The sequence below is a fragment of the Dipodomys spectabilis genome, unplaced genomic scaffold (assembly GCF_019054845.1).
Source record: "Dipodomys spectabilis isolate Male_0828 unplaced genomic scaffold, ASM1905484v1 ptg000069l, whole genome shotgun sequence".
Taxonomy (NCBI): Eukaryota; Metazoa; Chordata; class Mammalia; order Rodentia; family Heteromyidae; genus Dipodomys; species Dipodomys spectabilis.
The window spans coordinates 10,831,195-10,858,718 of NW_024870746.1; the positions used below are offsets into that span (position 1 = coordinate 10,831,195).

The following is a 27,524-nucleotide window of genomic DNA, read 5'->3' on the forward strand; positions in this document are numbered from 1 at the left end:
TGCCCAAGGCTACTGCTTTGCCACCATAGCTTCATTTGTGATTTTTTGGGTGATTAGTTGGGAGTCTCATGGACTTACCTGCGGCTTCAAACTGCAAACCTCAGATCTCAGGCTCCTGAGTAGCTAGGATTAAAGGTGTGAACCACTTGCACCTGGCAATGCGATTTTAATGAACATTGATGAGCTTTGAAGAAAGAAGGAATTGTGAAGACTTTGTATTATTCCCTGGTAGGGTCTAAGTATTGGTAGTCATTTGACAGCAGGTCTTATACTCAATAGGGGCTTCAGTCCTAAAAAGTCTTAAAAATGGCCTCTTGTAGCCAGGTGCTTGTGGCTTTGGCATGTAATCCTAGCTACTTAGGAGGGTGAGATCTGAGGATCATGGTTTGAAGCCAGCCCAGGCAAAAGAGTCCATGTGACTCTTAACTCCAATTACCCAAGAGGTGGAAGTGAAGCTGTGGTTCAAGTGATAGAGCACTGGTAGTCTTAGCCTTGAGCAACAAAAGCTCAGGGAGAGCACCAACTCCCCAAGTTCAAGCCTCAGAACTGGCACACGCACATACAAACAAGTCCTCTTCTACTTCTATGCCTACATTGAAATGACTGCCATAAAAACTACTTCCTTTGAACACAGTCTTTTGTTGATCTTAAGTTCATATGCAATTTTTTTTTTCTTGTAGTACTGGGGATGGAACTCAGCCATACACTTGGTAGCTCAGCAGTCTACCACTTGAGCCATCCCCGCCCCCCCCCTTCCCCCGCCGGTCTCTACACACTTCTCTTCTTAGCATTTAGTGTTTGGTATTGGAAGTGGCCACTTCCACTGGGTGTGTAGAACAATCATATACATGTGAAGTTTGGTGTCTCATAGGTCCCAGAAATTTTAGCAGAGTCCAGTGCAGCACAAAGAACAAAACTTTAGGTAGATGAGTCGATTAAATTCCACTGAAATTACTTGTCTAACACTGGATACGTTGCTTCCCTGAGTTCAACTACCCTATGTGGAGTAAATTCTGCTTTCTACGTGGCTGTGGTGAAATCTACAATATGTAAAACACATATGGTATAGTGCTTCCAAGACAGTAGCTACAGCTGGGCATGCTGGGGTACACCTGTAATTCCAGCAACTCAAGGATGAGACAGGACAATTTTCAATTCGTCACATCATAAGATCCTGTCTCAAAAAGACCACACACATACACATCAAAAAACAAAATCAAAAAGGCATTTGCTAATGCAGAGCTCCAACTCTTATGCATGAAATACAAAGAAAACAAGCATCACTGGTAACAACACATTTATTTCAGTATCCTGCTGTGTGACCAGGAGGTGTTTTCTGTGTTCCAATGATTGATTAGATTATAACAATTAAATTTCCAGAAGGTAACCTAGTGATTATTGTTGCTCAGAAGCATAAGTTAAACAGACATGGTACCACATAAAGGAATTTTTAACACCTCAAACCTTTTGGTAGTTTTGAATATGGATCATTAGACTTTGGCAATAGACGTATTAAGATAAATATACTTCTAAACCTCATGGTTTTCTTCTGACACAACAGGAAAGATCTGGACTTACTCTCCGAAGTTCAGAAATCTACCAAATAGTCTTAGAAATTTACAAAAGGCCATTATCTGAGGCTGTTCTACTTATCACCCATGTGCCTGTATTCTATTCAAAGGGAGAATCAGGGTAGGCAACTGTTAATGTCATTTTGTGGAATCAGTGCTTGCTCCAAGTAATGATTTCCTGCAGATGACAGGGTATAAATAGTTTTAACTTAGAACTTTTGTGTCCTTATCAAAGAATTTAGAAAGATTCTGAGTCAAAAACTGGACAGCATGTTCAGCTGGGTTTCCTGTTAGAATCAGCCATTTCTAAGCAATTGCATCATACAGGGCATTTCCTTTCAGGCCTTTTATTCTTGCCTTCAAATCTTACAGCATATATTTTTAAAGGGTTTGATACATGTAACAATTGGGTACTCATTGCTAGAAGAGGACATACACATGTGCTGATCACCAAGTATGATTTATATTACATTAAATTAAAATTATATTGTTGGAAATAAACAAAAGGGAGTTCCCAGATCCAGAGAACATTATGGCTAAGGAAATAGAGAACTCAAAAAAAGGAATCCACCTCCAAGAAACTAATTCAGTATAATAAAATAGAATTAAGTGCCCTGTCTTAGGAAAAAGCTCATTACTAATAAGAAACAACGGGGACACCATACATCATTTCTTTGGAGATTAAAGTGCAGGCTATGAAATGGCATATAAAATAATGCATAAAATAGTGCAATCCTAAGGTGCCATTCTTTTTTTTTTTATGACGCATAGCCTATTCTCACATGTCCATTTTCTTTCAAAAATCCAGCTGTAGTGACACCTTTTAGCTTATTTATTTAGGCATTACTTATACTCTGTTTTACCCACTTTGGGGGCTACATAGAATATTTTAACATTTTTAACACATAGAATAATAGCGCATACATCTTGAAATTACTAGAGATTAAGGCAAGCCCCTGTAAAGTTCAGTACTTCAAAAAATATATCTTACAAAAAAGTTGCTTCCAAAATCAGTGGCTTTAGACCTGTTGGCACTCCAATAGTCTTTAAACAGTAGGATTGCCCCAAATACATTTGCGTTTGCATTTCCAGGCTCTGTACATCAAAAGGTTGAGAAACAGGTTCTATGTAACCTCAGGATGTGCAAAAACCAAGTTGGCATCCATGTGGGAGAGAAGCAGAAGATCCATTTGGGGAAGGGCGGGGGGGAGGGCAGTCCTTCATTTCTTATAGATGCTTTTTCACATTTTCATCCATGTGTGTAGTTTTGTACCATGAATTTTATGTGGGAATGACCCAAACAGAAGTTTCCTCTAAAAAACAACTAAGGCAGATGATGGAAATGCTTTATGAAGTGTTGTACTATAACAACTCACAGCATTTAAACTAGAAATGTACAAAGTGTTCTCTCTTAGGTATAATTTTCCCATCACATGTCAGTTTTAGTTGATCAAAATAATTTGTGATTTGTAGAACCCTAAATACAAGCGAAAACCTCTACATAATGGTTGTCTTGATAAATGGTGAAGGCAATATCCTAATATGTTTTACCTATTCTGAGTAAGACTTAAAACTGTAGTGCTTTATTCTCCTAGTGAGGGAATATACATGCATTAAGTACAACTCAACCTTAAAAACATGGGTCTACAGGTGTATGCTGTAGAAATCTGGGGTTGGGAACAGAAAATTTACTTTCTAATAGTGTATATTCGTTATCAAAGTCATATGCTCATGAAACTAATGGAAGACTAGATACATTTAGGCTATTTAGATGTAGTTTAAAAAGAAAGTCAGGAAAACTTTCAATAATTGAAGACATATTCTGTGGCTATATCCCTTTGATGCATAAGGATCATAATTTATAAACCTGTGCTCTGATACTTAAAAAGTCTTCCTGCTACCAGAAAAGTAGACTGTTAAAGTATGAGTATTCCAGTAGGCCTCCTACAAATACAAAATTACAGTAATATGGCTAAATCCTCTGATTAAAAAAAAAAATGAGACTCGCTGAAAAAATGAGTTCCAGACAAGGACTTCTACGGATGACCTTGGCTGACAAATGTTTCTACGACATTGTTTATTTTAAAGTTACCTTCTCAACAAACCATAAAACACTTGGATGTTACTTTTTTTTTTTTTCATTGAAAACATACTACAGAATAAATGGAGCAACACATAGAAATGATCAAAAGCTAAGGACAATATAAAAATGGAAAGTTTCATTTGGTAAGGTTACCTAAAGGATGAATAACCATGTTATGCTGGACGGATTTTTTTTTAAAGGCAATAATCTTGTGCTTTTATTCTTCAACTCTGGTACTTACCAAAACCTTAGGTTTTACACAAGTGTCAACTCCCACCTAGTAAGGGACAGTTTTCTATATCACAACTAAATTTACTTTAACTAACTGAAGCTCAAAGCAACAGTTGTTAAAAAGAAGTTAAAAGAAAAATAACTACATAATTTAGCTCATGAAGATAAAACTAAAACAGTGATTAAGTTGAATGTATCAGAGACATACAACTAGAGAAAAGAACTATTATACACAATTTGGAAGTTGTTAAAGTGACCACTCAGAAGGTTGAACAGTGCAAGACATGCATTTCCAGTTACAAGCTCAAAAGAGTGCAAAAAAAATTTAAAGCTTTTGTTTAAAGTTTAAGGAAAGCATGAAATTAATACTTGAAAAAAAAAAAAAGCTTCTCTTAGGTCATCCCCCAGAAATGAAATGATCAAATTGTTTTTCATGGTACAATTTTCTTCAATGAAATTTCCTTTAGTGGCAAACTTGCCTCCAAAAAAGTTGGGTCCCCTACTGAGTTACCACATTTAGTCCATGAGCACACAGTGATAAGTGAGGATCAGTACTAGCTCCTGGAGATTTGATACCAATAGAAAGAGCCTTGGATTTGGGGTTCTGCCTTGGACAACATGCCTGAACCCTACAGAGAATAAAGCAATGGGCTTTAAGATTCTCTTGTTCCTGTAAAACTGGAGGACAAATGGACTAACAATTCTCCCCCTAGAGGCAAGCTGTTGTGGTGGAAGATGTTAAGCGCTAAGTCAACAAAGATGCCACTCTAAAAAGTGGATAAGTACAGAGGTTCAAGATTAATACCAGTGCAAGAGCTTTTTAAGTGAGTTGACTAGGCAATGCATGCATCCATCCATGCGAATGTAAGACATGGCCCCCAAAGAGAACTGAAAACATGTATATAACAACTGGAGACATCCCTTGCCAGTAGTTTATAAAAATATATAGTCAATACTGTAGAGGCTCCTTCTACAGTCAATACTATGGAAGTCCATTCAGTTACCCATTACTTCAATACCAAAAAGCATCAACTACTTTTCAGACATTCCAGACGAAAAGGTCACTTATAACAAAAAGTCATTTTTTTTTAAAACAAGATAGTGTCCATTTAAAAAGGTTTTTTTCCTCTTTCAAGTGAACAGGACATTTTCTGTATTAAACTTAACATCTAGTCTGTCAAGACTGGGTTTAAAATCCTTATGTAATGTGCATATATGCAGAAACAAACTTACTTTAAACATTATCTGCACAGAAAGAAGTTAGTTCCCCAAACATTATAGCATGGGTCTGTTTAGTACAAATCTATTGCAAAGTAAAAACATTCTGTGCATCAGTTCCATCAGAAGCAGGAAAAGAATGTCCCAACTGTAAGAGTTCAAGTGTAAGTTGAGTTTTGAAAGCCTAGAAACCTAAGGACACCATGTTTCTCTCAGCATCCTGATATGCATAATTGTTTAAGCTACCAAGCCATAATGTCTTCCTCTGGAACTAGAACCATATTCCAAAGACGTTACTTCCTATTCCGAAGACGTTTGGATTTCCTAAGACAGTCTATGGCTTCTGTTGCCTTTCTTCGTTTCCGAGGAGACTCCTCATTCTGCCCAGACCCTGAGGAGTTTCCTACTGCACTTTCCATTACTTCACGTAGCTTGCGTTCCAGCTCAGCCAATCGTGCATTCTGTTCACCTATGATCTGGGTCTGCTCTAGCAGTTTCTGGTCTTGGTCTTGAAGCTGTTTCTGCTGCTCTTGCACTTTGGTGCGAAGCTCAGAAATTTCACGCCTGAGAACAGTCACCCCAGCTCCATTGGTTTTAACCTGCTGCTGGAGTTTGGTAACCTCTTGTCTTGAAGGGTTTTGCTTGGAGAAGAGCTGCATTGTTGTTAGGGCTGCAGATGGTCCTGGAACTGGAGAAAAAAAAAAAAGCATCACTTAACAGGTTTCCCTACTAGCACTATTTAGACTTACATTAAAATAGAGTATCAATTTCTTGTTTGCAAACTATTTCTTCTAATGGACTCATCAAATACTTTGCTTTAATTATAAATGAGTTTGAATTGCTATTTTCCTGCTCATGTGGCAACATGTAGACTGCCAGCAAATTAATGGAGAAGATAATTTAATGGCATAAATATTGTTAAACATTTTTAGGACCTAGCAAGAAAACAATTATTTTCTAGCTGGGTCCCAGTGGCTCATACCTATAACCCAAGCTGTTTAGGAGACTGAGATCTGGGGATCTCTGTTTGAAGTCAGCTGGGGCAGCCAAATCTGAGATTCTTACCTCTAATTTCTCAGAGATATCTAAGGTGGTAGAGCACTGACACTGAGTGAAAAAGCTAAGCAAGAACAAGAGGCCCTAAATTCAAACCCCATTAGTAGTAAACACAGCCACTCCCCCTGCTCCCCCAAATTATATTTCCAAGTGGGAATTGATGGCTCACACCTATAATCCTTGATACTCAGGAGGGTGAGATCTGAGGATCATGGTTTGAAGCTAGCCTGGACTGAAAAGTCCCTTGGAGACTTATTATCTCCAACTGACCACTCAAAAACCAGAAGTGACACTGTGGCTCAAGTAAAGTTCTAGCCTTGAGCACAAAGAGGCTCAGGGACAGGGCCCAGGCTCTGAGTTCAAACCCCATAACTGACCAAAAAAAAAAAAATTTCCATCTATCTTATTTTATATAAGATAAACATTTATATAAACAAACATTTGAACACCAAGTATAGTCTCAAACCCAGGGTTCAAGGTCTAGTAATACCAAGAAGTACACATCTTTCCTGCTTTCCTCATTTCATTGCAGTACTGCGGTAAATTCAGGTCCCCTCACTTGCCTATCCTGTTCTTACTGTTCATTCTGCATGTAGTTACATGCAAAGGTTCTACTTGGCCAAAGTAGAAGCAAGGACTCCACCAAGGAGTAGGTCTCATCACACATGATCAGGAAGAATTCGACATGGTACAGGAAGGCTTTGGAACTAAACTTTTAGAGGGATAAAACTGGAACAGAAAATGGGCTTAGAATTCACTAACTTACTCTAATTAATTAAAAAAATTCTTATCTCCTCAAAGTTCTCTACAAGAATTAAATGAATCTATTCCTTAAGCCCATCATGCTAATTTTAACTTTGTGTGTATAAATAACCATAATATTTTCACTGCTTGAAGTATATTCCTCTTCTCTCGCCCAACTCTAAGGCTTAACCAATTCTTACCTTTCGACAACTCAGACCAGCAAATATTGACTTTATCTTCCTTAAGACTCTGCCATATTTGGCATGTAATTGAACACTGCTTTAATGTATTTCTCTTGCCCAGGAGAATTTAATTTGGATTCTGGACTTGCCTTATTCTCTGAATTTATATGAAATTGCATGATCCCTTAGTGTATATACCACATACTATACTTCTTTTAGTTTCTACAGTGCTGTAAGGAAATATGTACTTATTAAAAATATATACATTAATGCTGAGATGCCATAGGCTTTTATTGTTAAATCAGAGATCCACTGAAAAATGCAAGGAGTAATCTGAATAAAACAAAAAGGTTTATTAAATTGGCCCTCTAAAGTATTTGCAAGGATTAGGGATAACAAACAATTCAGTCTTTCATAGATAAGGACATAAATCTCAGTGGGCTTATAAGCTTTTACAAAATAACTACAATAGAAATATAAGAGTGCAAAACAGTCTTATATGTCCTGTCTTTCAAAGTAGCAGCCAGATACTTTGGCGGCAGAAATAATTTACTGGATTATATAGATGAAGAATATTTTGGAGCCAGGTCTGGTGGTACATGCTTATAATTCTAGCACTTATAAGCTAAGACTGGAGGATGAAGAAATCAAGACCAACCTAGGTTATATAGCAATATCCTGTCTCAAAAAATTAAAGAGTATTTTCAAGTTTTATCTGGAATACTTTTGTCTTGAAAAACTGAGAAACAGGGCTGGGAAGGTGGCTCAGTGGTAGAGTGCTTGCCTTGCAATGCATAAGGCCCTGGGTTCGATTCCCCAGCACCACATAAGCAAAAAGAAAAAAAAAAAGCCGGAAGTGGTGCTGTGGCTCAAGTGGTAGAGCGCTAGCCTTGAGCTGAAGAGCTGAGGGACAGCGCCCAGGCCCAGAGTTCAGGCCCCACAACCGGACCCAAAAAAAAAAAACAAAAACTGAGAAACAAATCAGTGTGTGTGTGTGTGTGTGTATGTGAATAAAAGTTACATATAACTTTTTACCCAGTAATGCTATCTTAACAAAAAAAGTTACAAAATTATGCATGAGAATTAATTATAAACTGAAGATATTATTATCAAGAGATACCTGGAGGAGAGCCCATGAGTCTTCCAGACACATCTGACCCTGGCAATTTCCTCTTTAGAATGGGAACAATCTTCTCATCAAAGTACTCCATTGCCATGGAGGAAATATCCCTTAACTCTTGAAGGACTTCATGAGCTCGTTGAGGGGCTCTGGTAGAATTGACATATCTCAGTACACGATAAATTTCATCAATCACCTAAAATAATGAATTCTCATTAGCACCAGTTTATTTACTTATTTTTAAAATAGCTAACCAGGCATAGAACTGATCACTTGTTTTGCAATTCATGTAAAGGCCTACCAGGTATGTTAATTCATACTGGTCATGCAGAATATAACCTACTGGTATATATAAATGCAATATAAGTTTTTGGGCTTTTTATAATACTTTGTTTTTGTACAACTGTGGGGCTTGAACTAGGGGCTTGGGAGCTGTCAGGGACAGTACTCTGACAGTGTTCTAAAGAGCTCAAAGCTAGCACTCTACCACTTTGAGCCATAGAGCCATTTCTGGTTTTATGAGTCTCAGACTTTCCTTGTCCAGGCTGGCTTTGAACCTGGATCCTCAGATCTCGGCCTCCTGAGTGGCAAGGATTACAAGCGTGAGCCACCAGTGCGTGGCTGTCATAATACTTTATATTTAAGAGTATATTTAAAGAGTCAAGATAAAATATGGCTTCTTCTCTGAAGGGAATCAGAGTAATTGGGGAGATACAACCATATACATTGTGACCAAGTACAAAAAGTTGCTACAGTAACTAGAGGACTAAACACAAAAACAAAATCCTGCATGGGAAAAGTGATAGTTTGGGGAAATAACCCATACTCATACTCTGCTAATCCTCCAAACCATATTCTATTCCCCAAAACTTCAGGAAACTCATTCTGATTCCACTTTCTCTTGCACTGCCCTACATGCTCTATTCCTTCAAGTTCTTTTTCACTAAGAATTGCCCTGGATTAGAATAGTCTCCCCAGATCACACTTTCTTGCTATCAGGAAAGAATAGCAAAAAATTCTTTTTCAATTTAACAGTAACTGCAATGGAGGAATCTAAGGCATGACATATATTGCTTCCCAATTCCCTCATTTCTTGCTAAACTGTAAATGAATTTCCTCAGGTATTTATGCTGTTAATGTTAATCCCTGTGAGGGTATCCTCAGTAATTCCTATGCCTTCACTATAGAATACAACATCAATTCCAATGGGTCTTTACCCTACAAGAACTGTGGAATAACAATCCAAACCATTCTATTACCAAAATCTCCAGCACTCTGCTTCCCACTCCATTTCTGCAGCCAGTTCCCAACACTGGACCAATTTTATACTCTGCTTACTCTTCTCCTTCAGAGAGTAAACATCTGTTTACTAAGAGAAGCATAACCTAGAAGAATACCTGGACCAAACTCACAGTGCTTAGCAATTTCTAGACTCTCAGTGTAATATAATGATCCTTGTCAGTCTAGAATTATATATACTTAGTAAATGTCAGTATATGTAGATTTTAGGTCTCTTTAGGAATAGTGAGGCAATCTTATGACTTTAAAAAGTATTTACATTGTGAAAAATCCTACCTTGTAGACCACAGTTTTAACAAGAACACATGGATAGCTAGCTGGCTGTTATCCTATCTCCTCAGGAGGCTGTAATCGGATGATTCAAATCTATCCTGGGCAGTAAAGTTCATGAGACTGCATCTCTAGTTAATCAGTAAAAAGCCAGGATGATGACCAGATTGGCTCACATCTGTAATCCTAGCTACTTGTGAGTCTAAGATCTGAAGATCATGGTTCCAAGTCAGCTTGAGCAGGAAAATCTACAAGACTCTTATTTCCAATTAACCACCAAAAAGCTGGAAGAGGAGTTATAGCTCAAATGGTAAAGTGTCAACTATAAGTAAGCAAGCTGAACTACCAAAAATGCAAACCTAAGTACTAGCAAGAGTGTTGGGAGCTGACAGTAAAGTTTAAAGGTCATCTTGACCCCGGTGCTCACTTGAAGGCAAGTACAAGAAACTGGCTTACTTAAAAAATACCAGGTGCCCGGGATTGCTTTGCTATGTCTGCAGAGTTTGTTTTACTTTTTACCAGTTGACCGTGTCTTATTTTTACTGCACTCTGTTTTTACTGAAAATTTCCTTGTTTTTCTGGACTACTGTAACCTTATGTTACCTCTTGACTTCTAATAGTATATATTAGGGAAAGGTAAAAATAAACGGTGCTGTAGTCTTGAGCTGCAGACCTCCCAACCCCATCCTTTGTCTTATGTCTTTATTTTTCTGCATCCTCGCCGCCTAATTCAGGCTTCCCTTTCGTTGCCGGCAGGCTCCTGCACAAGAGCAAATCAAAAAACTAAAACTAAAACAAAAAACCCAACTCTAGCCAGGTGCCGGTGACTAACACCTGTAATCCTAGCTACTCAGGAGGCTGAGATCTGAGGATCATGGTTCAAAGCCAGCCCGGGCAGGAAAGTCCGTGAGACTCTTATCCCCAATAAACCACTAGAAAACTGAAAGTGGTACTGTAGTTCAAGCAGTAGAGTGCTTGCCTTGGGCTGAAGAGTGCAGGGACAGTGCCTAAGCAGAGTTCAAGGCCCAGCGCCCAAGCCCAGAGTTCAAGGCCCACCACCAACCAAAAACCAAACCAAACCAAAACAAAAACAAACAAACAAAAAAACCCAACCTTCCCAACAATAACAAAAAAAATGGGTCATCAGGGATACTTGTGATAAGAAAAAGCAGGGACCATCTCTATCTTTTTTCAAAATAGTTCACTATCACTGCTCACATACACATACTTCAGTAGGTGCAAACTGAAGATGCAAATGTGAGTTTATTAAAAAGTTAAATTTCTATATGACAAACTGAAGATTTGAGAGATGCACACAGGAGCAAGCTAACCATCTAGAACACCTTTGTTCTCAGAGAAGAGGAATGGAATATCAATGTAGTGTTCAGGGTTGGCCAATTATACCTCTATTTAGCCTGGATAAGGCACACATTCATTTACTACATGCTGTTCATAACTGTCTCTCATAGCTGTGAGAGACCATATGACCCATAGAGCCAAAAATATTCACTATTTGGTTTTTCTACTGATCCTTATATCAGTGGCAAGAATCTCAAAACTGTGATAAATATAGGGCAATCTAACTTAAATCACATGTTGCTGTTACCAATACTCAGTTCAATAACTGGGAAATAAAAAGCTGACTTTAGATACATATGCATATATATTATATGTGCATATATCACCAAAAATGAGTTGTGCTCTTATGAAGTATGAAAGTCCTTTTAACTTCCATAATTCAGGGATGCCACCTTAGAATAATTTGCTAGAGAAATCATAAACCAAATTATAAATTAAGCAGAAAGAACACTATTGTGGGACCTAGTAAAAAGGAGTTAGGTCACTGGGACATGTCCTTAAAGAGCTGGCTTCTTCTTGTCTTCTCTGCTTCTGGTTACCATGGCCTCCACTTCATATGCTTCCATAATAATATACTGTGTGGCCATAGGCCCAAAGCAATAGGCATTTGAGCCAAATCTTTCATCCCTGAAATTTGTTACCATAATGGATAGATGAGAAACACAATGTTCTTATTCCAGTATGTGAAAATTAAGTATTACATTTTTCACATTTTAAAGGCAGTATCTGAAAGTGTAAGAAATTAAAAAGTCAAACAAACAAAAATGAGAGTAATAACAAAATAATCCAAACATTGCCAACTCTAATAAGTTAGCAAATTTAGTCTAAATAAAATGAAAAGTACCAGTAACATAAGAATTGTGAATATACATATTTTCTTTTAGGCAAGACATAAGCTTTAAGAAGGTACTTTCAAGAAATTAAATAATCCAAAATGAATTAAGTATAAAAAGACATATCTGAATTTTAAAAGTAATTTTTTGGTCATTTTCAGTCAAGTATAGGTTTTCTGGAAAACAAAACAAAACCCAGAAACAGAATACTGTGAAAAAACAGGTACTAGTAAAGAAAACCAGAAGAAAACAACAGAGAAGTAAGATTTGTCTAAATCACCACATAAACATCTCTATGCCCCCCGTTTTCTTAGTCTTCAAGTAACACATGGAAAGTGCTCTGAAAATGAGAAATTGTTTCACAAACAAAATCAGCAACAAGAGAAAAAGCTAGTAGACGTCCACATTATGAGGTAAAAGTGGGTACAAATATCCTTTCTAGTGAAAAGGCAAGGTATGCCAGGGACAAAGATACGCCCGCTCAGGAAATGCTATGAGGACCAACTACATCTCGAATACTAGAGACAGCGTCCACCACTGCCACCTTGGCTTTGTTTAAAGTGAGAAGTCAACAAATGGTTACCAGAAAAGAATAGGACTCAATTGGACCTAATCTCATTTGCTTAAATGCTAAGGATCATCAATCCAATCATTTCTTGACGAACTAGAACATGTAATGGAAACTACTGTAAAGGCCTAATGTTAAATATTTTGATCTTTGCAGCTCCCCTGCACTTGGTCACAACTGCTCTACTCATTAGTTACAAAAACGTCAGGATGTTCCTTAAAGTTCTTATCATTCAAAATGAGACATACAGTCAACACTATGAGTATGGAGAAAACAACATATAGTGGTTAAAAGGACCTTTCAGTATTAAGCCTTAGGTATCAGAACCTAAAGTTTCTTGTCGGTCATACTTCTATAGCCCCCACAAAAGCATTTGTTAGGTTAGTTGAAGAAAGTGCCAAATACTGAGAAATATTTTGAGTAAAATTATGATAGGATTCCATTAAAATAAACATAGAAAATTTAAAACTGGGAGACAATACATATACAATATTGCCAATGCTTATGATCCATAAATAATTAAAAAAAAAGAACTTCCACTTTTTACTAAGTATTAATCAATTCTAATCATGCTAAGGAATCTTTCTGTCAGACATCAACCAAACTATAAAATACTTTTTTAAGTTCATAGTCATATGTCATTTGAATTTATTCTTAATTCAAGAAATGAGGTATTATAAAAGGTTTAAGGAACACGCAGTATGGTAGGATTTTGTTGTTGTTGTTGTTGATCATGGGGCTTGAACTATGGACCTGGGTACTGTCCCTGAGCTTTTCAGCTCAAGGCGGGCGCTCTAACACTTGAGCCACAGCGCCACTTCTGGTTTTCAGGTGGTTAATTGGAGATGAGAGTCTCATGTACTTTCCTGCCCAGGCTGGCTTTGAACTGTGATCCTCAGATCTCCGCCTTCTGAGTAGCTAGAATTACAGGTATGAGCCACCAGCACCTAGCTATGGTAGGATTTTATTAACTTAGTAATATACTTACTTCTTTGTTAAAGAGGGCCATTACTTAGTTCTGAGTGTATTAATGTATAAGAATTGCTCTATGTTGACTGTAACCCCTTTTTACATCACTTTTACAATAAAATTTAAAAAGTAAATTAAAAAAGGAAAAACTAAAATTAAAAATAAAAACAAGGATAAAAACCGAAAAATTGTTTATTCTGGTCAGACTTGCAAATTTATAAAGTTGTCATTATGAAATATTTCTCAAGCAAAACAAAAATGAGCTTGTCCTCCCACTTCACCTCCCAAAAATTATAACAATCTTGAAGGCAGGACAATCCCTATGTTGTTCACTGCAATATCTCTGGCATCTCTGCAAACATTAAAAGTTCACATTTTTTTGAGTATGAATTCTTACTAAGCTTCTTTATAGAATACCAGAGCCTCTGTATATTTTATAATTAGAATTTCAAATATAAAGACCACATGAATGACACATATTCACATTGATAACTGTACAAAAGTTAAACAAACTCATTCTTTCAGAGATGTAGGAACAATTCAAACCTTTCAAATACCACTTTGTAGGTTTCTAACAATCAAATTTACATACAACCACAATCCAGCTATTCTGGGCAAGAGTCTATTTTACCTTTCCTGGGATGAAGCAACAGAGATTGGAATCCACGTACTTCATAAAAGTCATATTTAAGAGTGACAACCTGGTTTCCACAGCAGCAAGGATGTCTGCATGACGAGCTAGAGAATGGTTCCTCCTTTCTGACTCTCTCCTAAAATAATAATAAAGATAAAACAGCAACCATTAAAAAGCAGTAGTGTGGATTAGGATGTGAAGCAATAAAAATTCCTTAATGATGGTGGCCCCTCTGTGCAGCACCTTTATAATAATAAAATTATTTTTTGAAAAACTCCTCAATGAAACAGTCTTAGACAAGTCATTTTAGACTTCTTCAATGCCATCATTAACTGTTCTGATAAATGAAGCACATTATGAAGACATTCTTGATAAGAACTAGCACTCACTGACAAAGGATGTTATCAACTGACATAAACTGATTAATTGAATGGTAACCTTTTGTGCAACTAAAGGTAATTAAACATAATTAAAAATTATATACATACATGTGCGTATGTGTATATATACATATATATACATACATACAGAGAGAGAGAGAGAGAGAGAGACAGAGACAGAGAGACAGAGAGAGTGAGAGAGAAAGCTGATGGGAAAAAAAATCCATTCTTTACCAGCCACTGGTGGTCATCCTACCTACTCAGGAGGCTGAAATCAGAAAAATACCATTTGAAGCCTACCTGGACTAAAGAGTCCATGAGGAGACTTCATCTCCAATTAATCAGCAAAAAGGCCAGGCTAAAGGTATAGCTGAAATGGTAGAGTACCCGCCATGAGCAAACAAGCCAGGTGAAGTTATAAGTGCCTGAGCTCAAGTCCTAGTATAGGTACACACATGTATGTATACATGTATTACCTACATACACACACCACAAACACATGATGACAGCTATTGTAGACCATTTGCCTAGTATACACAAGACTATGTAGCCCAAACAGGCCTCATACCTTCCATTATCTCAGTTTCCTGAGTGCTAGGATTACAGGCTTGCACCACCACATCATCTACTTTTTGTGTTACATGTAAGAAACCACTGTCTATTCCAAACTCATGAAGATTTACTATTGTATCTTCTTCTAAGGATCCAAGAATTTACTACTGATATTTACTCTTAGAAGTTGATGGTCCAAGGTGGGCACCAATGGCTCACGCCTGTAATCCTAGCTACTCAGGAGGCTGAGATCTGAGGATCACGGTTCAAAGCCAGCCTGGGCAGGAAAATCCATGAGAATCTTATCTACAATGAACCACTCAGAAAATAGGAAATGGTGCTGTGGCTAAAGCGGTAGAGCGCCCGCCTTGAGCTGAAAAGCACAGGGACAGCGCTCAAGCCCAGAGTTCAACCAAAACAAAAAAAAAAAAAGAAGTCAATGGTCCATTTTACTTACACTCTTGCTTGGGCTTCTTATTTTCAGCTGGTCCCTACCACTTGAAGTACTCTTCCAGTCCAGCATTTTTTTGGTTATAGAGTCTTGAAGACCTTTCTGCCTAGGTTGACTTCCAACTGGGATTCTCCAGGTTTTAGGCTGAGTAGCAAGACTACAGATATGAGCCACTGGCAACCACCAAGCTTCATTTTTTTCACATGTAGTTACTCAGTTGTCCCAGCATCAGTTTTTTTGTTGGTCGTGGTGCTTGAACTCTTGGCTTGGGCGCTATCCCTGTGCTCCTCAGGTCAAGGCGAGCGGTCTACTACTTGAGCCACAGCACTACTCGGTTTTTTCCTAGTGATTTATTGGCGATAAGAGTCTCATGGACTTTCCTGTCCAGGCTGGCTTTGAAATGTGATCCTCACATCTCAGAGAGCCTCCTGAGTAGTTAGGATTACAGACATGAGCCACCGGCACCCAGCTTATTTTTATTTCTTTGAGACAATGTCTCTCAATTACCCAGGTTGGCCTTGAACTCATGATCCACCTGCCTAAACTCATGGAGTGCTAAGATTATAGACGTGTGCCAACTATGCTCAATTTTTAAAAACACTACTGTTTCCAAACTGAATTGTCTTAGCAATCATAGTGAAATCTGTCCTTTGCTACAAAGTTGAGACAATAAAAAATAAACAACATGCTCCAACTATAAACCAATGTCAAAGCTTGCTATAACGTACCTTGGAAGTTGTGCTTTAACTTGTTTCTGACACAGATTATGGTATCTCTCCACTTTCAAAAATCCCTGATTCAACATTCTCTGACAGACCAAGTCCATTCTTTTACAAACCTATGAGAGAGAAGGGAGATAGAATTACAAAAAAAAAAGTCAATAACCACATTATTAACAATGGATTTAGATAATCTGATGACTGAACATTTTGGGTGCTAGTACTGTTATACAGTTTGCTGTCTGAATCTCTTGAGTCAGTGTATGTGGGTGAATCTCTCTCTCTCTTCAGTCCATCATGGGGCTTGAACTCAGGGCCTGGACACTGTTCCTGAGTTTCTCTTGCTAAAGACTAGCACTCTACCACTTAAGCTACAGCACTACTTCCGACTTTTTCTCTGTATGTGGTACTGAGGAATCAAACCTAGGGCTTCATGCATGGCTAGGCAAGCACTGTACCACTAAGCCACCTTCCCAGTCCGGGTGAATCTCTTAAAACATGTATTCTTATAACATCTCATTAAAAACATGTATTCTTATAACATCTCATTAAAAAAAAATTGTTCTTAATCTGAGTAAATGTCATTCACTTTAGGTAATAAGTACAGTGATCCTTCACCTATTATGGGAGTTACGGCCCAGAGCCCCCACACGATGGGTGAATATCCACAAAGTAGCAGGGTTATTTTGTTGTCCCTCACTATCTCGTGGTTCACTTATTGGTACTTCAAGGATTTTCACCTATTGCAGAAATCAGGGGTGGGGGGGGTGGGGAGGTGTCTCTGGAATGTAGTTCCCATAATAGGTGAGGGATCACGATATACAATGAAGCTACAATAACCAAACCTGTGATATAGTGTGGGAAGACTGAAGTCCTAAAATCAGTCTAACTATGTACATGAAGGTTCTCAATAGTTTGAAAGAACAATTTCCATTCAGCCAACAATGTGTAAATTAAATTTAAGTCTAATCTCACAAAACTTACATAATAAATAACTAGAATAAGAATACTTATTTTTTCCTAGTGATTTGGGTCAATTATATCCTCCAAAATATTCCAGTTTATAGCAACAAGCAACTACTCTGAGCCCTTAAGCCAAAGACTAGAAGTCAGAACAGTTGGTGTGAGTCCAGTCTGCTTTTTTGTTTTGTGCTAGTCCTGGGTTGAATCAGGGCCTGGTGCTGTCTGAGATTTTTTTTTTGTTGTTCAATACTAGTGTTCTAGCACCTGAGCCACAGCTCCACTTCCAGCTTTTTCTGAGTTGTTAATTAGATAAGAGTCTCATGAACTTTCTTGCCCAGGGTAGCTTTGAACCATGATTCTTAGAGGTCAGCCTCCTGAGGAGTTAGGATTATAGGCATGAACCACTAGACTAATATATATATACGTTCTTGTACACGAAGCTATCACTTAAAAGCTGATATAGCAGGTATAAAATGTGGATATTATCTAACTCAGTTACTAGGATTAAATAAAATATATGCTAAATCACTTGGTAAACTTTGAGCTGCAATACAAAGTTGTTAGCTCAATAAAGTGTATCTTCATATTAATTTTAAATCTTTGTTCCACTTATTTAACTGCCATACTTGAGATATCCTAGCATCTTTCTTAATTAAACCTAGTACCTAAAACTTGTTTTTGGATCCCTAACAATTTTGTAATGGTTCAGTCATCAGTCTGGACGTTGAGAATACGGAGTCACTAGAGCTGGGAATGTGGCTTAGTGGTAGAGTGCTTGCCTAACATGCATAAAGTCCTGGGTTTGATTTCTCAGTACCACATAAACAGACAAAGCTGGAAGTAGTGCTGTGGCTCAAGTGGTAGAGTGCTAGTCTTGAGCAAAGGAAGCTCAGGGACAAGGCCCAGGCCCTGAGTTTAAGCTCCAGGACTGACAAAAAAAATAAAATAAAGAAAAAAAGAAAATACAAGTCACTGAAGTGACTGCCTATCAAGACCAAGTCAATTATGCTGAAGTGTCTCTTATGCTTCTTCCTCTCTCACAGCATCCACGTACACATGCTTGATCTATACTGTGGACATGAAATGCTGACTAAACCACTGATAAGTCTGCTTTCTCCTGAAAATGTAGAGGCCAAAATTCCTGCAAATTGGGCTGAACTTTATTTAGACTTTAATATTCTAGCATTAACACCACACTGCCACATAGTATGCCACATATACTGTATTTGAAGCAAATATGTATTTCCAATCTCTAAAGTGTATGCAAATATGTATTTCCCATCTCATAATTAAAAAACAAATTTTAAGTACTGAATAATTTATGATAAATGAATATAGTAAAACTTTTTCCAAAGATTTTAAACAAGTTATCAGTATTTATTGAGGATACGGTATAAAAAGGCCAATAAGCCCAACACATACTAACATGTTTTTAATCAAAACAAGTCTTCCTTCCAAAACTATTTAGTGAGGGATATTATTTTACACTTTGGAAATTTCCATTATATGCTTGCAAATGATTAAGTAAAAACATAAAAAACAAGAGTTACTTAGACTTTATGGACCCAAGGAGATCTTATTGCTCTAGGTTTCCTGGACCAAACTTCAGACAGTCTGTACCCTAATCCTGAATAACCACAATGAACTTTATGAGAAAAATAACTTTTGTTATACTACTAAGGGAAGAATAAGGTAGTTCATCCATGTGTATGATATGAAGGAAACAGAGCTAAATTCCCATATTTCACAGTAAAAACACATCAGATGTCTAATACCAGACTGCCTCTGGTGAGTAAAACTTGGGGACTATAATTTTTGTTGTTGTTGTTTGTTGTGTGGCTTGAACTCAGGGCCTGGACACTGTCCATGAACTCTTTTGCTCAAGACTAGTTAGCCCTACCACTTTGAGCCAAAGCTCTTCTGGTTTTCTGGTGGTTAACTGGAGATTGGAGTCTCAGTCTTCCCTGCCCAGGCTGGCTCTGAACAGCAATCCTGAGTAGGTAGGATTTCAGGCCTGAGCCACTAGGACCTGGCTTGTAATATTAACTTTTTACAGCCATTTGACACATTAGATCATCACATGGAGAGACACTAAAAAGAAAAAAAAGTATCCTTAATAACCTTGTACAACACTTTCTTGTCCTTATAGACTCTATCTTGTTAAGTTCTGAGATGAAACTTTTTTCTAAATTTTTAAATTGTTATTCTAAAGGTGGCATACAGAGGGGTTATAGTTACATAAATCAGGTAAAGAGTACATTTCTTTTTGGACGTGTCACCTCTTCCCTCGTTCTATCCCAGCTTTCCCCTCCTGTCCCCACCCAGTTCATTTTCCCGTACTGTTCAGTGAGCACCACTGCTGCATTTGTTCACCTTTGTCCCTCCATTTCTGTGCTCCCCTTGCCATCTCAAAGACAGAACAGCAAGACAAAAAGAAAAGAAAACAAAAACAACCAGTTCTTGGAAACAAGTATTTTAATATACTTTTTTTTCCTTTGAGACATTGTCTTACTATGCAGCACAGACTGACTTTGAACTTTGTGATCCTACTTAGCATCTAGATGCTGGGATTATTGGTGTACCATTATCTGGCTATGCAATGATGTGTTTGTGGCAGTACTGGTATTTGAGCTTGGAAAGAAAATTTTATCAATCACTTATTTACAGAAAAAGAAGAAGGGCAATTACTATTATAATTTTCAAGGAATGATTAAAATTATTTTGAGTTTTGTTTTATGTAATACGCCTAATTCTACAAATTCTGGGGTTTACGTATCTTTTACTAATCATCTAGAAATTCAATTAAACATGAGCACTAACTAGTGTAAGTACGGAAGTATGGTTGACGAGAATACGAACAGCCACATAAAGTCAAGAAAGGGAGACCTCACAGGAAAAAGGAAGAGGGAGCAAGGACTACAGAGTTCTAAGTGACAGTGCAGGCAAAAGCATAAAATCTGGAATGAGCAACCAAAGACCTATAAATATTTCTCAAGATTAGCAGGTGTATGGACTATGGTAAGAATTTCCAATGCTTGAGCAGGGAAACCAAATGATAGTTTTAAAATAATTTTAAAATGAAAAGAGCAGGGCTGGGAAGGTGGCTCAGTGGTAGAGCGCTTGCCTTGCATGCATGAGGCCCTGGGTTCGATTCCTCAGCACCACATATGCAAAAAGAAAAAAGCCGGAAGTGGCACTGTGGCTCAAGTGGTAGAGTGCTAGCCTTGAGCTGAAGAGCTGAGGGACAGCGCCCAGGCCCAGAGTTCAGGCCCCACGACCGGACCCAAAAATAAATAAATAAATAAAATGAAAAGAGTACTTATCTTTTGAAAGATCTAGCACTAGGATAGTCAGCTGACTTATTTTCAATGAGCACTGTAATATTAGAATATGACTCCTAGAAAGATATGGTTCTGAAAATTTCACTGGTGATAACTGAAATCAATATACATGAACATCAAAGGAACAAGTCAATTATAAAAAAGGCTTATAAATAAAGCTTTAAAAATGACATTCACAGTATCAAAGGTAGTAAAAGAAAAAACAGATCAGAAGAAAGGAAATCCCAAAGACAAATTAGAACAGCGCTAGAAAAGTCAATGTCAAAAATATGCAAAGCATTAGTAGCTAGTATAAGACAATCAATGTTTTAATTTGGTCCTCCTTTCATGGATGTTCAATAAACCCTGACAGTACAGTATAGAAAAGCATATATATATATATATATATATATATATACACACACACACACACACACACACACATATATATATATATATATATATATATATATATGTCTTTTGTTTTCAGATTCAGAAGGAAGCAAGGTGACCATAGGAAAATAGGAATATACCATATTCCCCAAGGCAAGTAATTTAATGATCACTGCTAACAATGTTGCATGCTAACTTGCACCTCTAGATTACCTCACTTAGATTATGGATATAGCTCAGTGGCAGAATGCCCAAAGGTCTTGGGTTTAGTCTTAGGCTCTTCAAAGCACACCAAAACAAAACCAAAGAAATCTCATTTAAAGCATAGCTCTAAATTTAGAGGTATATTAATGATTTTAAAGGAAAAAACGTTTCTCTGATTAAAATCAAACGAACAAAAATCTTAGTAATTTGACAATCTAAGATGGTTAAGTTAAAAATATGGAGACTAATAATAACAAAACAAAGATAATGACAATGTCAAAATTATCAGGGCTCATAGCAGCAAAGGGTAGAATGATGAGTAGACAAGGCTGGAAGGACTGGGGATGTAGTAGAGCACCTCCTAGCAAGTACAAGGTCCTAGGTTCAAAGAAAGAGAGGGCAGGGGAAGGAAGAATAAAGGTTTGAGGAAATACATTTACCTTGATTCAAACATGATACAATGTATTTGTGTCAGAAAACCAAATGGGCCAGACATTGTGATACAAGCCTGCAATTCTAGTGATCTAAGACACAGCAATTCTAGCAATCTGAGACACAGGTGGAAGGATGCTGAGTCCAAGGCCAAGCCTGGGTTTAACAATGAGTTCTAGATTAGCTTGGGACACACAGACACACAGCAAAACCCTGGCTCAAACAAAACAAAACCCTAGAAAAAAAAGTAGGTAATACTATGTCTCAGTTAAAAAGAATGGTTGACCCTAGAAACACAAAGAAAAAACAAGAAATGTGACTGCTGTTGTAGTGAATAGCCTGTATTTTTTTTTTACCTTTTAAGTATTATGATCCAATGCAAAAATACATTTCTTTTCTCTCTCTTTCTTTCTTTTTAGCAGTACGGAGGTTTGAATTCAGGACTCTGCACTTACTGTATTATTTTTTCCTTTCTTCTTTTTTTGGGGGGATCAGTTGTGGGGCTTGAACTGAGCCTGGGTGCTGTCCCTTAGCTCTTCAGCTCAAGGCAAGTGATCTACCACTTGAGCCACAGCACCACTTCTGGTTTTCTGGGGATTAATTGGAGATCAGCATCTCGTGGACTTTCCTGCCCAGGCTGGCTTTGAATCGTGATCCTCAGATCTCAGCCTCCTGAGTAGCCAGGATTACAGGTATGGGCCACCAGCACCTGGCTTCTTAAGTTTTAAGTATTATGATCCAATGCAAAACCACATTTCTTCTTTTTCTCTTTTTAAAGTGATATCGGGTTTGAATTCAGGGCTCTGCACTTGCCAAACAAGTATGTAACTCTGGCGTGTGCCACAACACCTAGCTGGATCCCCTTATATAATATGCTCATCAAGTTTAATCTATTTTAAATTTAAAATAAGAGGCTTTATATGTCATAAGTTTTTCAATGTACACCTCTCTCCTTTTAACAGACTATTAGGGTACTAAAAGATTACTAACAATATAATTACAAAACATGCAAATCTCAAAATAAAAGAACCTATTGAATAAATTATTATGCAAAATGATACTTATTTTAGGTCCTTAAGTTGCTGCTTTATTATATGAGAATACATCTATTTTTTTCTCAGTTTGCTTATTCAGGATTTAAAATGTGTTTGTTCTTGGGGCTGGGAATGTAGCTTAGTGGTAGAGTGCTTGCCTAGCATGCATGAAGCCCTGGGTTCAATTCCTCAGTACGACATAAACAGAAAAAGCTGGAAGTAGCACAGTGGCTCAAGTGGTAGAGTGCTATTCTTGAGCAGAAGAAGCTCAGGGACAATGCCCAGGCCCTGAGTTCAAGCCCAGGAGTGCCATTTTTTTTTTTTAAATTGTGTTTATCCTTTATAGTACTCTCTAACTTAATTGTTAACTTGTATTTAGTTATAATCTTTTTAGATTTGTGTACCTTGATGGTCTTTCTTAATACCATAAGACAATTAGTTACACTACAAATCTGGGAAACCTACAATTTTGCTCACTCTTGACAGCGTGGGTCAGACTAGGTGATGTCTAATAACTGTAACTCAAAGCATAGTTTTCTTTTAGCCACCTTGAAAGATAGTACTCTGGATTTTAAAAGACTTTAAAGCATGCTGTAAGTAAAGCTCTCCTGGGGGGAAAGTATTGTTATAATACACATGCAGTGGCAGATATATTCTGATTTTACAAAAGTTAAAATATGAAACGAAACTATCTTAGTACCAAGAAAGTAGTGTAATGGAAACCAGTATTTAAAAAGGTGTTCATTTGGTGCTTCTACAGTTTCAAATAAATTGAGAAATGATTTTTCTTCATGTAACTCAGAACCTATTATTAAAGTGCCTATTAGACACCTCAGTTCAAACTTTTTTTTCTCCAATACTGTGGAGCTTGAACTCAGGGACTCCTGCTTGCTAGGCATACCCTCTACCACTTGAGCATACTCCCAGATCTTTCTGATTTATCTTTCAAAAAGGCAGCATCTCACTTTAATTTAACCTCCCCTCCCCCTACCAAAGGTCTAGACAGTAATCCTACTTATGTTTTTTGTGTAGCTGGGAATTACAGGCATGTGCCATCACACTATTTTGCTGAGATGGGGTCTTGCTAACCTTGCTTGGGCTTAGCCTCAAACTGAAATCTTTCTAATCACCACCTGAGTAGCTGAGCTTACAGGTGTGAGCCACCACCTCAGTTTAAACTATTGATAACAGTTTAAAAACAGTTTAAAAAGACAAACATCTTGGAACAAAGCATGACTTTATATACTTTGTTGCTGACTGGAAAATTTCATTCCAGTTAATAAGTAAGAATTCTCAATTTAACCTGTAGTCAAATTCCTGTTCTTAACCACTAACAATTCCATTAAGTTTATATCTATCCATTTGAAACATGGGAGAAAAACTACTAATCTATCTCTAGAACACCTTTTAAAACCTTCCCTAGTTCTTTACAGTAGACAAGAAGCTTGTGTTTATGAATCAAAGCTACAGGTTCAAAGTTAGGTTTGAACTTCTTATACTTAGCCACTTATTTCAAAGTCTCTCATGTATCTGTTAAGGAACTCAGGTGACATACTTAAAAACTCTATCAGCACAAATTTGTTTTACTGGGAAAAGAACTTAAAGTACATGTTTTATCCTTCAAAAGTATTTAAAATTTTAAATGCATTGGAAAAGAGTTAATATTTAAAATTATTTCTTTATACCTGGGATTTCTAGGCTTTGGATATATTCTTGGAACACAATGACAGAAAATGATCCAATTTACTGAGGCATTCAGCTAGTCCTTTGGAAATGTCTGGACTGAGATTCAAATTCTGGACTGAGTGAAATTTCAATTATTTTGTTAATATAAAAAAATCCTATTAACAACTAACTTGCAAAAATAATTGAAAATGTTATTGCAGCAACTCCTTTAAAGAAAAATACTGAAAAACCAGTAAAGTGTATCTGTCCTCTTAAGCAAGTGCTAACAACAGTTGTGAACAAGGTCCTTTCTTATATAATAAAACAAGTTAGCAAACTGGAAAGAAAAAAAACAAAACATATGAACAGAACAGCTCATCAGCTTCCAAAATCGTTGACATTTAGGTCTATGGGAAGTAATTTGGTTCTTAATATCACTCCATTTCAAGCACATTCAGCCCTAATTCTACCCAAGGAAATATAGTGAAAGGAACTATGTTATAACATACAATGGATACTTAATCATATATATATATATATATATATATATATATATATATATATATATATATACTTAAATCATTTTCCCCCAAACAATTCTTTACATATAAATGGCCATTTAAATTGAAAACACATAAAGCACCTAACTAGTCAGTGTTTTCTGTCAGTTTCATATAAGAATCATGGTTAAATTAATGCTGACACTTAGTGACAAGCACATCTTTCTTTTATGTTACCGTAAGTTTACATTCAGAAACCAAACCAATGAAAAACCCAAAACACTTCTAAATTCCCATGACTTAGTCTGAGTCATTCATTAACTGTAAGTAAAGAAAGGAGGAAAAGAATCCTTATTACTAAAAAATATCTATTTGCAGACCTAAAACTGGTTGTAGAATCTGTTCTGGGAGGTGGAACCTTCTTAAGGAAAATATTTGAAATTATAAATCTTTAACCTTAAAAGCCCAAAAGAGATAACTGCTTAAAAATTAAGTCTGCAACTCAATATTTCAATTGCATTTGGAAAATGTACCATTTATTAAAATTGTGGGATGTATTTTAACTCTTGTCTCCTAGCATGGGCTGCTTTTCCCTCTCTAAACATGTTTTAACTTCAAAAAAAGTATAATGAGGGCCACTGATAGTACACTTACATGTCTAGCATGAACAAGTCACAGAGTTTCATCCTCCCCACAAACAAAAAGAAACAAAACCCCTCAAAACCAAAAATGACTAGTCAGTTTTTTTCAATACTTTCAAAACAGAACTGTAAACATTTCAAGCTTTACAAAGCCATTGTCTGTATGACTGGCTCAGTTCAAATATTATGCTCATGCAGAAATTCTGTCAATTTTGGTCAAACATTACTCTTAGTAAAAAAATATGAAAGAGTATTTAAGATTGTACATTAGTTACTAGGGTGAAACGCTTTGAAAATGAGAGATAGGCAATTGTGAAGTATTTTCAATGGAAGAAATTCTGCATTTTGCTGTATGGCTGGCATGGTCGAATTGTTGTGCTGACTAGAAAAAAAAAACCGCCCATCAGTTTGAGGTAATAATGATAAGCTTTCTTTAAAACAAATATTTTTTTTTTTTTTTTTTTTTTTTTGTCGGTCGTGGGGCTTGAACTCTGGGGCCTGGGCGCTGTCCCTCAGCTCTTCAGCTCAAGGCGAGCGCTCTACCACTTGAGCTACAGCGCCACTTCCGGTTTTCTGGTGGTTTATTGGAGATAGGAGTCTCACGGTCTCTCCTGCCCGGGCTGGCTTTGAACCGCGATCCTCAAATCTCAGCCTCCTGAGTAGCTAGGATTACAGGCGTGAGCCACCAGCGCCCGGCTTAAAACAAATATTTTAACAAAGCAATTACAGTCAAACTGTTGTAAACCATACTAAGATATATTTTGATTAATAAGAAAATGACATGCATAGCACGTTCAGATATGTCTTTGTCCTCTTTCAAACAATCTCAAGTAGATTTAGTGTCTACACAAAACTGCTCTGCAATCACTTCAAAATGTCCACCTCCTTCAATTTCCTGACCACTTAAAGATAAATGGTGACACGCGAAGGAAGCAGAGTATCTGTCTGAAGTGAGACATTTATCAAACCTTCAGTGAAACCTCTGGGCTGAAGTGGAATTCAGAAGGCAAATTTGGTATTATTTTCAGATCTTGGAATAAACAACTGTGATTTTAAGATATAAATAAATTTCTCCTACTGCTAACGGGTGGGCGTCAAGACAGCACTAGTCAAAAAAAAAAAAATGAATTGCAAGAGAGAAGAAAAAAAAAAAAAAAATCCTGCCAAGGGGCAAGTTGCTTCATTGGATGCGATGTGTCAGGGCGAGGTAAAGCCAGAAGGGTCATTTTTCAGGGCTGTACTTCAGTGGTCAACTAGGGCGCTGGGGTTAGAGCCACGACACACACACACACATTCTAATTTCCTCAGACCCTTCTACTGGGGTGAAATGGATCAACCCCTACCTCATCTTCTCCAACAGGCAAGCCTGTGTGGATGGGGGAACAATACGTGGTTCTTGCAAGACAAACCAAGCCTGCCGGGGATCATCGGCTTACTTGTGAGTTTTTTTCCCCCCAACTCCGTCGGGGGACGGAGGGGCGGTATACAGGATCGATCGACTGATCGGTCGATCACAAATAGATAATAAAGGCAGGCGATGAGACCCCCCTCGGGGGAAGGGTGGGGGGGAAGGCTCGCGCTCAGACCGAGCAGAAGATGGGAAGCCCAACTTCCGCGGCCGCTTCCAGGCGGGGCGCGGGGACACCCCCAAAGCCAAGCCCAGCGCCCCCAGCCGCGCACCCGGGGCGCGATCCGACACCGGCCGCCTCCCGCCGACCCGCGCGCGCCCCGGGGCGGCCTCCGGCCGGAGGGGGGCACTCCGGGCTGGCGCCGGCGGGGCTCGCGGGCCGGGGGACGGGGTCCCTCCCAGACCTCGGCCCCGAGCCGAGGGCGGCGGGGTCCCGGCGGGGGGCTCACCAGGCGGAGCTGGCTAATTTCGTCGTAGGACAGAAAGCTGAGGATGTTCTCGATGGCAACGATAGGCAGCGCCACCAGCGTGTTGTTTTGTGGCAGCTGGTCCGGAGCCATCGCCGGAGGTGCCTGTGACCCCGACTGCGGGGCCTGGGACGAGGGCACAGGGGGCTGTCTTTGAGCAGAGCCGGCGGCCGAAGAGGAGCCGCCATCGCCGTGGCCGCCGCCTCCTTCCTCAGCGATCCGCTCCTCTGCCGCCGCCATCTTGGAAGTTTGATTCCT

General features: G+C 38.1%; 1 protein-coding gene across 1 annotated transcript; it reads right to left on the minus strand.

Moving 5' to 3' along the window:
- Positions 1-1,280: 1,280 nt before the first annotated feature.
- On the minus strand, positions 1,281-27,524 carry Fbxo28 (F-box protein 28). The gene is made up of 5 exons (XM_042681495.1): positions 27,249-27,524; positions 16,249-16,358; positions 14,135-14,273; positions 8,206-8,401; positions 1,281-5,791 (listed from the first exon to the last, which is right to left on the minus strand). Exons 1-5 carry the CDS (start codon positions 27,504-27,506, stop codon positions 5,397-5,399), a joined length of 1,098 nt encoding a protein of 365 aa, XP_042537429.1. The 5' UTR covers positions 27,507-27,524; the 3' UTR covers positions 1,281-5,396.